This window comes from Scyliorhinus torazame, chromosome 12 (assembly GCF_047496885.1).
Source record: "Scyliorhinus torazame isolate Kashiwa2021f chromosome 12, sScyTor2.1, whole genome shotgun sequence".
NCBI lineage: Eukaryota > Metazoa > Chordata > Chondrichthyes > Carcharhiniformes > Scyliorhinidae > Scyliorhinus > Scyliorhinus torazame.
In genome coordinates, this window is record NC_092718.1 from 37,841,832 (window position 1) to 37,857,950 (window position 16,119).

Sequence of the window (16,119 nt, forward strand, 5' to 3'; positions counted from 1 at the left end):
CCATGAAACCATTGCTGATTGTCATTATATAAAAAAAACATCTGGGGCGGGATTCTCTCACCCCGGGGCCGGGCCAGAGAATCGCCGGGACCGGCATGAATCGGGCCATGCCGCCCCGACGCTGGAGAGCGTCGCCGGTCAGGGGCCACTCTACGGGCATCCCCCCCCCCCCCCGGCAATTCTCGGCCCGGGATGGGCTGATCGGCCACGCTAAAAAAGCCGAGTCCCACCGGCGCGGTCCACACCTGCTCTTATCTGGCAGGACCTAGGCGTGGATGCATCTGGGGGAGGCCTGGCGTGGGTCGCTCCAGTGCCATGCTGGCCCCCTGTTGTGGTCAGAATTGTTGCTCCTGAGGCCACGTTGAAGCCATTTCTCGATGGCGTTTACGACGGCGTCAACATTTAGCCTCAGGATCAGAGAATCCCGCCCCAGGTTCACTAATATCTTTCAGGAAAGGAAATCTGCCATTCTTACCTGGTCTAGCATACATGTCCAGAGTAGCTGGTGGCCTCTGAACGCCACAGGCATCCCCAGGCATTGTTCAGGTGAGTTCCAACATCTGTAGGCCACCTTGTTCCAAATGTCTTTTGCACCCGCGAGTTGTCCCACTGGTGTTGTGGAGAATCGGGTGTGGGTGGAAGGTTCTGATTGGGCCTTATTCTGTATCCGATTAGCGGGATGCAAATCGGTTTCATGCCGGCCTCCAATGGGTCCCCGGAAGATACCGTGGGAAATTCACGCCAGCTTGAAACTGATTTATGCACTCGCGCCAAATTCTCCCGACTATCCACAATTGAACCAGCTGCCAGGGCCATGGGAGAATTCTGTCCCCATACCCCATAATCGATCCCATCATAATTTTCCATACTCACAAGGTGGCCTACAGATGTTGGAACTCACCTGAACAATGCCTGGGGATGCCTGTGGCGATCAGAGGCCACCAGCTACTCTGGACCTGGGAACACCACAGCAGTGGATGGGGAGAACATCTATAAGTGGATCTTCCACATTCACTGTCATTGAGGAACTCCTTCTTCCAGCCTCGGAGTGCACCCGGAGATCTATCTTTACCTGCAGGAGTCCCATCTTATTTCTTCAATTGTGGGTCAGTGATGTTGGTGCCTTTATATATGGGCCTATCCTGCCACGGAATCCGGTGCAAAACACCGGGTTGCACCATTATAAGGACATGGCATTCCGCCGACCTCGTCAGTGGGAAACACTCCACGTTCCCGCCCTGCCACGGGTCTTGGTCCCAGATAGGAGACTTCTGCTCAGGGAATGAACAGGAGTATGAGATTAGATGAAGTAACTTGTAAAATAACAACGCAGACTTATTGGGCCCAATGTTCTCATTGTCGTGTGAGAGCACCTGTAAGAAATGGGTGTTTATAAATGGGTGTGTATATAAATATCTGTAGTGAGAGTACCTTTAAGAAATGGGTGTTTATTACTGCAGTGATGTCAGAGTGGGTGGAGCTGGGCTGTCTGTCAGCTTTTTACTTTCGCTTTAGGCTTTTTGCTGCAGGGTGCTGCAGGGTGGGTTCGGTATCATTTCAGTTTTGGAGAAGCTGCAATCACAGCAGATGTGTGTGAATCTCTGTAAGCTTATGGATGTCCATTTGCTGATTTCAACGTGGTGACTGTTCTCAATAGTGAGGTTTTGTTTTAAGTCTTATGGATGTTAAAAGGAAAGCTCAAGGATTACTTAGTGTTGTATTCTTTGGGGGTTGTATTAGAATTGATGGTTGCTAAGATGTTCACTGTATGTTTTACAAAGATTAACTCAGGATGCCCCAATGACTGCTTGCCTCCCCATTGTTCAATCTCTCCTCCTGAGTGTGTACTTCCAGGTTTTCGTCATTCATTTTTTAAAATATAAATTTAGAGTACCCAATTCATTTTTTCCAATTTAGGGCAATTTAGTGTCGCCAATCCACCTAGCCTGCACATCTTTGGATTGTGGGGCGAAACCCACGCAAACACGGGGAGAATGTGCAAACTCCACACGGACAGTGACCCGGGGCGGGATTCTCCCCTACCCAGCGGGGCGGAGGGTCCCAGCGTGATGAAGTGACGGGAACCACTCCGGCGTCTGGCCGCCCCAAAGGTGCGGAAGTCTCCGCACCATTAGGGGGCCAAGCCCTCACCTTTAGGGGAAGCCCTCACCTTGAGGGGCTAGGCCCGCGCCGGAGTGGTTTCCGCTCCACCGGCTGGCGTGGAAGGCCTTTGACGCCACGCCAGACAGGGCCGAAATGACTTCTAAGGCCTGCGTAAGTCCACCCATGCGCGGGTGCGTCAGCGGCTGCTGACATCATCCCCGCGCATGTGCAGGGGAGGGGGTCTCTTCCGCCACCGCCATAGTGAAGACCATGGCGGAGGCAGAAGAAAAAGAGTGCCCCCACGGCACAGGCCCGCCCGCAGATCGGTGGGCCCTGATCGCGGGCCAGGCCACCGTCGGGGCACCGCCCGGGGCCAGATCGCCCCGCGCCCCCCCAGAACCCCAGTGCCCGCCGGTAAGGTAGCTGGTTTAATCCACGCCGGTGGGAGAGGGTTGACAACGGCGGGACTTCAGCCCATCGCGGGCTGGAGAATCGCCGGGGGTGGGACCGGCGCGGCGCGATTCCCGCCCCCGCCGAATCTCTGGTGGCGGAGAATTTGCGACATGGCGGGGGCGGGATTCACGCCAGCCCCCGGCGATTCTCCGACCAGGTGGGGGGTCGGAGAATCCCGCCCCCATAGTTGGGATCGATCCTGGGACCTCGGCGCCATGAGGCAGCAGTGCTAACCACTGCGCCACCTTTCATCGTCATTCATTTTGATCATCCAATTCAATAGTCTGATCCCACCTTCCGTCTTTGACCTCCTTCGCCCAAAGTGCTATATCTAACTGCTTCTTGAAAATATCCAATGTTTTGGCCTCAAATACTTTCTGTGGTATCGACTTTCACAGGCCAACCACTCTGCGGGTAAAGACATTTCTCCTCATCTCTGTCCTAAATGGTTTACCCCATTTCCTCAGACTGATCCTGGTTCTGGACACACCCACCACCGGCAACATCCTTCTTGCATCCACCTGCCTAGTCCTGTTAGAGCTTTATAGGTTTATGAGATTCCCCCTCATTCTTCTAAACTTAAAAAAATACAATCCTTAACCGAATTAATCTCCGCTCATAAATCCCCTTCCTACCATCCCAGGAATCACTCTGGTAAACCTTGCATTTCTCTAACTTATCCTGCATCTGCCATTCATTTTCCCACTCACTCAACTTATCCAAATCACACTGAAGGATCTCTGCATTTGGGTTGTGGGGATGGGGTGGAAGTGAGGGCTTTAGTGGGTTGATGCAGACTCAATGGGCCGAATGGCCTCCTTCTGCACTGTATGTTCTATGAGTGGCATATGCCATTTTGTTTCAGTGCGGGGTGTTATTTTTAAGAACTGTATACATTCGTGAAGCTAAGGAGGGAGTAAAGAAGTATATTATAATCCATGTTTTCATGTTTAATAAATTTTTCCTTGTTAATCTCTTGGCCGGGATTCTTCCTTCTGGGGACTAAGTCCCCACGCTGGCAGGAAAACCGGCGGCAACCGCTCCGGCGTCAACAGCCCCCGAAAGTGCGGAATTCCAGCCGGTGGCGAAGGGACGACGCGGGTTCGCGCATGCGCCGAAGGGCCGCCATGCTCTCGCACCTGCGTGGGACGTCCGGCGTGGTTCTGCGCCGGCCGGTGTATTTTGGCGCATGCGCGTGGGTTCTCTTCTCGCGCCGGCCATGGCGGAGCCCTACAGGTGCCGGAGCGGAAGGAAGAAGTGCCCCCATGGAACAAGCCCACCCGCAGATCGGTGGGCCCCGTTCGTGGGCCAGGCCACCGTGGGGGGACCCCCCGGGGTCGGACCCCCCCCCCCCCCCCCCCCGAGGACCGCCCCCGCTGACTTACCTGCCTGGTCCCGCCAGTACGTGAGTTGAGTAATTCACGCCGGCGGGAATGGCCAAAAACGGACGGCCGCTCGGCCCATCGGGGTCCGGAGATTCGCCGGGGGGGAGGCCGCTGCCAACGGCCCCCGGTCGGCATGGCGGGAATCCCACTCCCGACTGAAAAACGGCGCCGGAGAATACGGCAGCCGGCGTTGGGGCGGCAGGGCGGGATTCGTGCCCCCCCCCCGGGATTCTCCAACTTGGTGAAGGGTTGGCGAATCCCACCCCTTATGTGGGACTTTGCCAAAAGCCTTCTGCAAGTCCAAATAAACCACATCCACTGGCTCCCCCTCATCAATTCAAAGAATTCCAGTAGATTTGTCAAGCATGACTTCCCTTTCAGACATCCATGCTGACTCTGTCCGATCCCGCCACTGTTTTCCCTCTGAGGCCATTCCCTTCAACAGCATCCAAAGCAGTATGCCTAATTTGCAGGGAAATAGCTACAGGAGATTTCTGCACTTCCTGCATAGACCTCTTGCTCTGCCTGCTGGGTCATCCATTCCCTTCCTGGCTGTGGAGTCTGGGCCTGTGGTGTGCCTACCTCTTTATTTGAAATATCCACGATGCTCTCTGCCTCATGGATGCTCCACAGGATGCACCCCAGCATCTACCCCAGCATCTAATCACCAGCGTGATCCCGGCTCTCTAGCTCTGCTGAGCAGAACACCACTGCTTACACTGGTCCAAGTCTGAGCTTTAGTTGCCCATCCCTAATTGCCCTTAAACTGAGTGGCTGGCTGGGCCATTTCAAAGGGGGCACGTAAGAGAAATGTTAACGAAGTAGGCAGCCACTTCAGCTTCACCGAGGTGACAACTGCACCCCCGGGCTTCCTCCTGTGAAAGGAAATGAAAATCCCAACTGCGCTGAGCAGCTGCATCTTCCGCTTCCCTGAGCTGACACCTCTCCAAGGCCTCTCTGAGCCTAGCTCCTGAGCAGCATGAAGCTAACAACTGCTCTGGGCTTTTCTTCAGCGCTTCACTGCATGGCGCCGATCTGCCTCGTCTCCAGACTGTCATGTGGGATTTTTTAATGTGCCTGAAACACCGGTCACCTAAACAGCTTTTCTCACCAGGTCCCATGGCCGGATCTTCGCACCCTCTTTGAACATGTGCAGCCTGCCACTCTACTGCACTCTGTGCTTGATCCACAGTCCCCAAAACACATGACGTCAACCCAAAAATACTGATTTCCTCAAAAGACCTAACAATATTGGTGAATTTTCATGTGTCGTGTGAACCCCCCCCCCAAACAAATCTCTCCGCCATCAATACAAAGCTGGTCTCACTTTACCATGCGGATTCCCAACTTACCCAAGGCATGGGATCAGTCTCTCTCACCCCGGTGATCACGGGCAAGTGCCGATCAGTACTGGTCTCCACAAATGGGCACCAGACGGAACGGCACTCGTGGCAGTCTCCCAGGGGATCAGAGGCTCCCAGGTGCATGCCCTTTGGACAGGCTGGTACCCGGGCAACCTGGCATTGCCAACTGGCACCCTGGAAGTGCAATCAGGCCGTCGGTGCCCTGCGCGGGTGTTGGGGGTTTGCAGGGTGGCCAGGGCTCTCCCATAGTGCATTGGGACTTGGGGGGCATGGGGGGGTCACGGTTCGCTTCAGGGGCCTAGGAGATTGGGACGCCATTTAATAATGGTATCCCGATCTCTCACTATACTGATGGGTTTTGGTGAGCGGAGCTCCTCGGTGAACAGAACAGGGCTATGTGCAACCTTGGCTGCGCGTTCCCCATTGAGGGCCCTTATCAAACGCGAGTCGTCTTTTTTAGCCTTCTGCAGCACGGTAGCACAAGTGGATAGCACTGTGGCTTCCAGGTTTGATTCCCCACTGGGTCACTGTCTGTGCGGAGTCTGCACGTTCTCCCCGTGTCTGCGTGGGTTTCCTCCGGGTGCTCCAGTTTCCTCCCACAGTCCAAAGACGTGCAGGTAAGGTTGATTGGCCATGCTAAATTGCCCTTAGTGTCCAAAAAGGTTAGGAGGGGTTATTGGGTTACGGGGATAGGGTGGAAGTGAGGGCTTAAGTGGGTCGGTGCTGACTCGATGGGCCGAATGGCCTCATTCTGCACTGTATGTTCTATGTTTTAGGGGCTGTTTAGCACAGGGCTAAATTGCTGGCTTTGAAAGCAGACCAAAGCAGACCAGCAGCACGGTTCGATTCCCGTAACAGGCGCCGGAATGTGGCGACTAGGGGCTTTTCACAGTAACTTCATTTGAAGCCTACTTCTGACAAGCGATTTGCATTTCATTTCATTTCATTTTCATGTTTCTCGGCGCTACGAAAACACGCAGCTAAACGCACTCGCTATGGGACTCTGCCATGATTTAACCAAATGGGGACAATGTGTTACTCGAAAGCATAAACGGGATAACTTGTCATTCTTGACCCTCATACTCTCTCATTTGCAGAAGCTGTAATATAGGAACAAGACCTACTTTGTAGGGTATCGACCTTGCTGATAACAAAGGTGATGTTAATTAGGATTACTTGATTGGATCATATCAAGCTGTTAGTTCAGATTTTTGAAACTGACTTCATCACCAGTTAACATTCCTTGATTGACCTCATTAGTTGTCTGCAGAAGTGATTTTCCTTGAGGTACTGTGGATTTACTGTTCATCTCCTCCCAACTGCCATTATTTCTGCATCTTTACAGGACTGAAAATTGCCTTAATTTTATTTTGTTTTTTGTTAATGCCACTTGTCAATAATTGTAATAATTTCCATTCCACAGGGAAGCAATAAGCAGAGTGTGTGAGGCTGTACCAGGTGCAAAAGGGGCAATGAGGAGAAGAAAGGTAAATATAGTCGCAGCATAGATACTTTTTGATAATGATCTTTGCAAATCAATGCTAAATTGATAATATTTATTATTTATAAAATTGATAAAGATAGATAGTTTTTTGAAGAATAAAAGGATTAAGGGTTATGGTGTCCGGGCCGGAAAGTGGACCTGAGTCCACAAACAATCAGCCATGATCTCATTGGATGGCGGAGACTCCTGCTCCTAGTTCTTATGTTCTTAAATGTGGCATATGCAAGTCTGGGCCTTTTGTATTATGGTGTGTTTGTATATTCTGTTCATTCATTTGCGATTGAACAAATTATATAATACTTCTCACAATTCTAATGTAGAATATTGATGGAGAAACTAATATATTAATCACTGTATTCACTCATTTAAAAATTGATGTTTCCCATTTTCTTCCAATGATTGGGCCTATTGGTATTAGTCACTGTCCTTTAGGTTGCTCTTGTATGTAATCTCCTCCATTCCCATTAGTAATACAGTCTTACAGTCCAACCAACTGTGTCATTCAGTTTGGAGTTAATTGGTTTATGTCAGTTTATCTATTCCCAGGTTAGAAAGTCCAGGTTCGCTGGACTGTCCTTCGAAAGTTTGGTCAAAAACTAGTGCAACTCTCCAGGCCAAAGCCAAGGTGGCCAAGTGTCCTAAAACTGAACTTTGTTTCATAGATCATAAACCATAGAATTTACAATGCAGAAAGAGGCCATTCGACCCATTGAGTCTGCACTACGGTGCCCTTGGAAAGAGTACCCTACTTAAGCCAACGCCTTGCACCCTATCCCCATAACCCAGTAACCCCACCTAACTTTTGGACATTAAGGGACAATTTACCATGGCCAATCCACCTAACCTGCATATCTTTGGACTGTGGGAGGAAACCGGAGCACCCGGAGGAAACCCACGCGTACACGGAGAGGAAGTGCAAACTCCACACAGACAGTCACCCGAGGCCGGAATTAAACCTGGGTCCCTGGAGCTGTGAGGCAACAGTGCTAACCACCATGTTGAACACCAGTATATCCATCTGCTGAGCAAACACTTACAGCCTGATCCCTTTTATTATTTATCTTAATAATAAACTATGTGGAGACCAAGACACAAAGTTGAAAAGAGTAGGAAAGATGGCTTCATAAATCAAGAAGTAGATGTTGAGTGAACTTTTCTAAAGCTATTGGTCGCAGGAGGGATAAAAGGCTCGAGAAAATAAGGAATTTCAGAGTTGAAACCTTTCTCCCTTTTTAAGGATTTTTTTGTGTCTGAAGTTGATATGATTGTATTTTTTAGATGGACTATTTAAATGGTGCAGGTTAATTAATATTTAATTTCCAGCTTTTATAAGGTTTGTGACTTTGCTTTACCTGGGTACAATTCCAGGCCAAGGGGATTGCTGACCGTTTTCCAGGCTTATCCATTGTTACTTAGCAAACCATCACAAGATGGGGCCTCCCGAATTTCCCTCCCACCCTCTGAGGAAATGCCTGGCTTCACTCAGGCTCTTCCCATGGCGACCTACCTATCCAAAATCCAAAATATCACCTTGGCACACCAATCATTTTGGCAGAGTTTGCCTTCCTGCCTTTTATTACAATTTAAGAAATAAATATTTAGGAGACAACTTACTCCGGCCATGTTTGTGCTTGCAGCCTCCCAGTAAAGGGCTGTCTACTATCTTGGGGAAGAGTAACCTCCAGTTTGCAGGAATGAACATCATCATGAGCATCTCTACAAACAGCCTCAACTTGATGATCCCACACTCCAAGCAGGTAAGAGTTTCTCATGAACTGGGATATCTTATGAGGATGATTTTAACCCTTGGCGATGAAGTAAACTGCATGGTATTGGTCATGTGTCTTCAGTGGGCAGTCAGCCTTGTCAAAATCTCAGGAGTCACTTGCATAAAATTGGTGACTACCCATGCCATTTTACAAAGGGGGTTGACCGCCTCGCAAAAGCACTGGAATAATGGAGCCCACACCATACCACTCTGGTCAGTGAGTGTGAGCCAATCTGGCAAAGGTTTTGCCAAGAAAGAATTTTGTCCTGATATTCTCCATTGACGGCATGCTAGCTCTATGATGGCAATTTGTCTGAAACAGGTTCTGTATCAAATTCCTCTTCCCTGGTTTGGATTGCTTCAGTTGAATACTTAAAATAGCCAGAATACTGAGCATGATACTGAGTTGGTTGGATGGTAACTTAAAACCTCTGTCTCAAGCTTGCCATTATTTCTGTTTTCACTTATAGGCCTATTTAATTATGGTGTGTACATGCCAAGCTAATTGGCACCTATTGAAAATATTGTTTACAGTTCCGCAATTTTGTACTGATCAACGCATAGCAAAGAAAAAGGATACAGAACAGAAAGCCAAACATTTCTCCTGCTTGTTACAGTCATTTGGCAAAAAAAACGTCAAATATATCCAAGATTGGGACTTAATTAGCTAGCAATTGGATTGCCTCATTGGCGTGCAGCAAAGTCCAATTTGTTGTATAGTTAGAACTATTGTATAGTTAGAAATGAGCCCCATTTTTTCCATAAACACTACAAAATAAGCATCTTCTTTACAACAAGCCCCCTTCTTCCTCCTGTCTTTTAAATCAAAACAGGAAACTTTCGACTTTTCTAGGCCTGTTCCAGAACTGAACCCTTTCCGTGAGTGTGGAGAGTAGTCTTGGCTTCCTGGGGTCGATGCATAACCGGGGGTATAAGACTCTGGCTTCCTGCCTGTTAAACAAATGGTAATGACCACCGTGGCGGGTAGCGCGCTGAGGCCGCAGGGGGCGGGGGGGTCAGAGCTTCTCAATGGGAACCCCTTTTCCCCTCGACGCTCCATTCTGCGCCCAACTGGGAATCCCGATAGCGGCGTCGGGCAATGGAGAATCTACTCCAATATTTAAAGTACAGAACTTATTCATCCATCAAAGAATATAAAGAACCTGAAACAAGCTTTGCTTACCTTGGTTGGTTATGATGCATGAGGTGACTGTTATGTAAGACAAGCAGATGAGTCATCCTTCACTTTGTAACTCATTACTTGTGCCAGCATTTACGTTGGTTGTACATGTCAAGACAGAATGCAAAATGCCTCAAAGAAAAGGCAAAAAAAAAAAGTCTTAGATAAAAGATGTCTATAAAGCAGATCTGTGGTGGGTTGGATGACCTACAAGCTGCCTAACTTTTGATATAAAACATTCATCTTAGCAAAGCTTTGAAAAGGCATTGAAAGAAGAGAAGAATATCCTAATATCTGTGGTTCTGAAAGAATGAAGAAAAAGGCAGGGGGAATTGGGGACATTTGGAAATAAGAGGGAAATAAACTACAGGTGCAAGAGGTCTGAAATTAAACAGGAAATTGATGGAAGCACACAGCCCTCAGAGGAGGAAAAAGAAGTACAAGACATCGCCCCAGTGGGGCCCGATTAAACGGCCTCATCGCAATGAGGCCCTTGAATCTCGCGGGATTTTCAATGCTCGGGCGCCTCGTGGTGAGACCTAACGAGATCTCGCAAGACGTTGCAATCTGGCCTTATGAGATGGGATGAGGGGGGAAGGGCTCGAGGTCCCTTTAACAGGTAAGTTGGGGTGTTTGGGGCTGGGGTCCGGAGGCCATCGTGGGACGTTGGAGGGGGGGGTCCAGGGATCGGGGCGGCATTTAAAAATTGAAGAGGTGTCCCTCGCCGAAGCCAAAGAAATGAGTCCCATTTGATAATGGTTTTTTTATCGACGCTGCAGGCGCTGAGAAACACCCCGCTAAACACGCCCAAAACGGGACTCTTTTTTTCCCCGTTAAATCGCGCGCCCAACCCTGGTGTAATTCAATGAAGGATGATACCCAAAACGTTAACATACTTACACAGATTAAATAAAAATTTAGATCAGGGAGCTGCAAAGTGCCCAGGAGAGAGACCTGACCCAATTTTATTCACTCAAACCCCAATTCCAGGGGCTGTTTAGCACAGGGCTAAATCGCTGGCTTTGAAAGCAGACCAAGGCAGGCCAGCAGCACGGTTCAATTCCCATAACAGCCTCCCTGAACAGGCGCCGGAATGTGGCGACTAGGGTTTTTTCACAGTAACTTCATTTGAAGCCTACTTGTGACAATAAGCGATTTTCATTCACTTAGAGTTAAAATAAGGCCCATTGTTTCTGAAACATTCCTGGGTTCCATCCTTCTTTGAATGCTACCCAATTTACTGCTCCCAAAGTTTGGTAATGCTAAAACTTTCAGGTGCTCCAATTTACTCTCTCCCTATGATTCCCTTCAATTTTTCCAACCTCCCATCATTGCTACTGAAGTGAAACTCTGGTAGCTTCTCCTCTCTGCTGAAGGAACCATGGGTGGGATTCTCCGATAATGGGGAGAAGTGTTGATGCCATCGTAAACGCCGGAGCGTTTTACGCTGGCGTCATCTTGCCGCTAGGAGCAGCGATCCTGCGCTGCCCAGGGGGCCAGCACGGCACTGGAGTGCTTCACGCAGCTCCAGCTGTCGATGCGGACGCCAGCATGGCCGGCGTGGGTTCGCGCATGCAAATGGGTTGCCGTCACCGCGCCGACCCCCGGGCAACATGGCAGAGCCCTACAGTGGCCCGGCACGGAGGAACATAGGCCCCTCCCCAGAATTAGCCCACCCGCCGATTGGTAGCCCCCGATCGCCAGCCTGGCCACCGTTGAGGACCCCCCGAGTTGGATCCCCCTCCCCCCCCCTACCAGGACGGCCCCCACAGCCAGAATGCCAAGCTCTCGCCGGGTAGGACCACAAGTGAACGACGCCGGCGGGACTCGGCCGAACTCAGTGGACATTCGGCCCACCGAGCGCTCAGAATCGGCGGGGGGGGCCTCATCGAGCAGCGCCGCGGCAACTGCTCTGGTCGCCGGAGAATCGGCGACTCGGCGTCTGAGCGGCGTTGCATGGTTCACGCACCCCCCCCCCCCCTGCCGATTCTCCGACCCGGCGCGGGATCAGAGAATCCCGCCTCCTGTTTGCTGAAGTGCTGACAAAATGCTAAGCTTAAAACAAAATCTTTTTTCTATCGCTAGCTTGAATGTGCAGGTTCTGTTTAGGTGTCATTTTAACTGGAAAATACATCTCAGAAATCCAGTTCTAGATAAGCAAGTGCTTTTCTTTTACAGATCATTGCCAACCACCATATGCAGTCAATCTCATTTGCCTCTGGAGGAGATCCAGTGAGTACATCATCTCATATCAGATTTTGATGCATCATTACATGTGCAGAAGGAGAAGTATGTCTTGAATTAGATGTTGGTAATGGAATATTGTGATTAATGAACGCAAATAGATATGATGTACAAGTTAATTGGAATTCTCATCCTACCTTGCCATTTGATGGAGTGAGCAGACAACATTTTGTATGTTTATAGCTCAGAAGAAATCACACGGACTTCTGTTTTCCTCTCCACAGATGCTGCCAGACCTGCTGGGTTTTTCCAGCATTTTCTGTTTTTATTTCAGATTTACAGCATCTGCAGCATTTTGCTTTTATTACCTTGTGTATTGCTACCTTCCCCTGCCACCCCATCTACCTGCCTGATCCATCTCTTAGACTGCATGATACAGTAACTAACATGAGGCAGTCGATCATATCTATCCCTACAATCAAACTAGAGCCAGATATAATCCATCAGATTAGTGAGCCAACTTTCTAATTCTTAATGTAAAATATTTCAGAATTATTTTCTTTAAACACTGTCCCCCTCCATGATGAATTGGATTACATGAAAATATTCTCAATTATATCTTTTTTTTTAAATCACACTGCTTAGTTGGTCGTGTTTACAAATGAACATAGTTGACAGTACATCTAATGTTGCAGAATAACAAAATTGTTTCTGATATTTGGAAATGTGTGAAAGAAGCACAGGAGTCTGAATTATGCGTGGTGGTTGGATTGCTGTCATTAACTGCATGAAACAACCACTCATAAATACCAATTGAATAAATTGGCAGAATTACTACTGATTGCACCTTTTTCATGGAATCTATTGTTCCATGTACCTGCAATCATATTTATTTTGTACATTGCAGGCTGTACATCAGAATTGTACTGTGTGTAAAATATAAATGAGCAATGCCTCCAAAAATATATTGCCCCTCTGTTATATTGTTTGATTCTGCCAATATGATTTAAGAACTATAAGTTTGTGCGAATGTATCCAGAGTGCCATGTCACTCAATACTGCACTATCATCTGTGTATCAAACTAACAAAGTATCTGTACATGGAAAATGAGATGATCTAAGAGACACATTCGATGAAGCTCCATCAATTGAATCTTAAAGGGTGATTATTTTCAATCTCTGAGAACCACAAGTTGTAACACCCTCCGTTTAGTGTTTTCAGACTTTGTAAGCAGGGCAGAGGATTTTATTGTACTTGACAATAAATGAATGGCTTTTATTGCCTATCCTTAATTGGCCTTGAGAGTGTGGTGGGGAGTTGCTGCCTTGAACAGCTGCAGCCCTGCAGTGTGGGTACACCCACAGTGCTATTATGCAGGGAGTTACAGGACTTTGACCCAGTGATGGTGAAGAAATCAGGATGGTGGATGATTTGGAGGGAATCTGCAGGTGGTGATGTTTCCATGGGTCTGCTGACTTCCAAGTGGAAGAGATTGCAGGTTTGAAAGGTGCTGTCGAAGGAGCCTTGACGAGTTGCTGATGATATTTCCCAAGTAAGATTTTGAAGAACCTCCTAGCTCTGGTCTGGTTAGCATTCTGCAGTTAAATTATCCCAATTTGAAAGAGTTTTCTTTTACGACATTCGTCAAGATTTTATGGTCCCATTATCAAGACCTGGGATGATATACTATTGACATTCTATTTGGGAATTGGAGAGGGGGTTAACCCACTTTATAAGTTCTCTTCAACAGGCTTCTCACTGGCTGAGAGTACATTTACTCAGTGATACTCGTAGCACAGGTTTTCTGGTGCCGTGCATAGGCTGTGTGCTCTGGTAACATCAATCTGTCATCAATCTCGCCAATGAGCATACCTCTGCTAAACAAATGCTACGGTACCCTCTACCATCGTGGCTACAACACGGCTTGTACTTCTATACAGCACCTCTAACATAATAATACATTCCAATGCACTTTCACAGGAGTTTCATTGGACAAACAATAAATGGTAGATTGCTTAATGTATGCAGAGACTGTCACTGTCTATTGAAATGTCTATGGGTGAGATTTGACCATTGCCTTTTGGGAGATAATTTTTCTTCAAGTGTATACTTGCAAGGTGGGTTGGGCTCTAGCATTCTATTGAAAACATAGGCAAAAGTGAAGAGGAGAGTTAGGTGCTTAACTTGGACACCTGAACTTACTCCTTGGTGAGGATGTCTGTTGGTTCTGGTTGGGTTCAAGTGGAGGATAAAATGCTAGCTGAGGAGGTGAACCCTTCCCATATCGTTTTACAACACAGCAGGTTATCGAAGCAGCAGTAATAATGGTATCCATCAAGATGTTTGATAGACAGATGAGCCCACTGACCCAGTAACTGTAACTTAAGAATTTAGATAGTAAGGTAAATTTTAAATAATGTCCAGGGACAGCATATGAGAAGGGAATGAATTTGAAAAATAAAAACGACCCAAAGCAGATTTCAGTTTCCAAAGCTACTGTAGTGGGAATAGTAATCACTACAGTTAGATTGATACAGATATCTTGACTGGCAAATAAGAGATTTTTTCCAGCAATTCAAGCTCTCTTTAAGGAACGTTTTGTTCTAGTATTTTTACCTCAACTTACTGTATTTACACGAAAGATAGAAAGAAAATGAGGGGAAAAAATCCACGTACTGATTAGAGCTGCAAACACTGAACATCATCAAGGACGTGCCAGAACCACATTGCTGATTTACTGAGGCATCTGAGTTCTGAACCAACACTTCTGTCCCCAAGTGCCACTTCTTTCAGGATTCATTGTTGATTTGTCAGTGATTATCTCTACTTGCACTGCAGACATGGATATTTATTTCCTATCAATTGACTATTATTACCTCACTTGTTAATCATTGTTTTTAATTGCAAATGGTTCGAATTAATTTTAGAAGCTTTCAAAAGCAGTGGCTTTCTGATTATCTGATGGGCGCTTCTGTGATTTGTGGAGCATTTGTTTGTCAGTGGAGTCTTGTTTATTTTTAATTTTATTACCTCACTTTATATTGGTGGGGCCTACAGCTGCAAAGATAAAGGCATACAAATTGCAGTCACTTATTTACCAGCACGCCGGAATCCTTGAATATTTCTTTAAGGGTGGTTTTGAAAACGAGATAAAAATGGAAAATGCTAGAAACACATAGCAGGTCAGTCAGCATCTGAAAGAGTATTGAATTAATAAATTGGGTCAGGTCCTTCATCAGAATTGGCATGGTCAGTAGAACCCCACACTGTTCTGTCAGTAATGTTCCCTCTACTTCTACTTTTTGTGCGGCCTGTATGTTGCGCTGTGCGGTACGTTGCAGATTGCTGCACAGCCATGCACCCACGCAATGTAGCGACGCATTGCCTGCCAGACCATGCCAAATCTGTTAGAGGCTCCCATGTGAAACATCAGGCATTGGCAGGCCTGCTATATATTCCCAATATTTGTGCTTTTATTTCAGATTTCAAGCAGATGTGGTCTTTTTATCTGTAAGGGGTTTGTGTTACTGTGTATATAGAGCCCCCTCTGATTCCTCTACGCCCAAACTCTCTGCTCCATTACCAGTGTGGAAGTGTATTCAGCTTCTGTGTTTTAATATTACATTTCAGATGCGTTGTTACAATGTGCTGAACTCATGCTTGTTACAAGCGTTAACCATAAATCTCTCTATTTTAGGACACAACCGATTATGTTGCTTATGTTGCCAAAGACCCGGTAAATCAAAGAGGTACGTAACAGCTCTTGGGATTGTCAGCAATGTCTCTTGCACATTGCGTTCCAACAAATCTAATGATGCTCATTATGGCCATTACGCTGTATTAGTATCCTTGAAGTATAGGCTGTCTAATTCTGCAATTTTAAAACATGATGCAGTTTGCCTTTTTTCTCCAATGGATATGGGAAACAAAATACATCACTAGAATCATTAGAAAGACAGACTATAAATTGCATGCTATGATTGTGTGCAATCATGAGCTGCCCACAACATTGATCATTGTGAATATGTACAATCTAATTTATTGCTTAACTATTTCATAAAATGTTCAATTATCTATTATACCAAATAAAGAAGTAGACAATGAACTAAATATTAATACTTTATTCCTGACTTGACGACTTGATGCCTTTTAGGAAAAATCGAACAATAATGTAAAA

At 47.1% G+C, this 16,119-nt stretch overlaps 1 protein-coding gene across 4 annotated transcripts in view; it reads left to right on the forward strand.

The window, feature by feature from the left end:
* LOC140387508 (SHC-transforming protein 1-like) overlaps positions 1-16,119 on the forward strand; it is a 211,877-nt gene that overhangs the window by 180,342 nt on the left and 15,416 nt on the right. For all 4 annotated transcript variants that reach the window (XM_072470696.1, XM_072470692.1, XM_072470695.1 and 1 more), the window contains 4 exons: positions 6,729-6,792; positions 8,447-8,566; positions 11,936-11,989; positions 15,640-15,691. In XM_072470696.1, the coding sequence (XP_072326797.1) occupies positions 6,729-6,792; positions 8,447-8,566; positions 11,936-11,989; positions 15,640-15,691 (290 nt within the window). The remainder of the gene's footprint in view (positions 1-6,728; positions 6,793-8,446; positions 8,567-11,935; positions 11,990-15,639; positions 15,692-16,119) is intronic.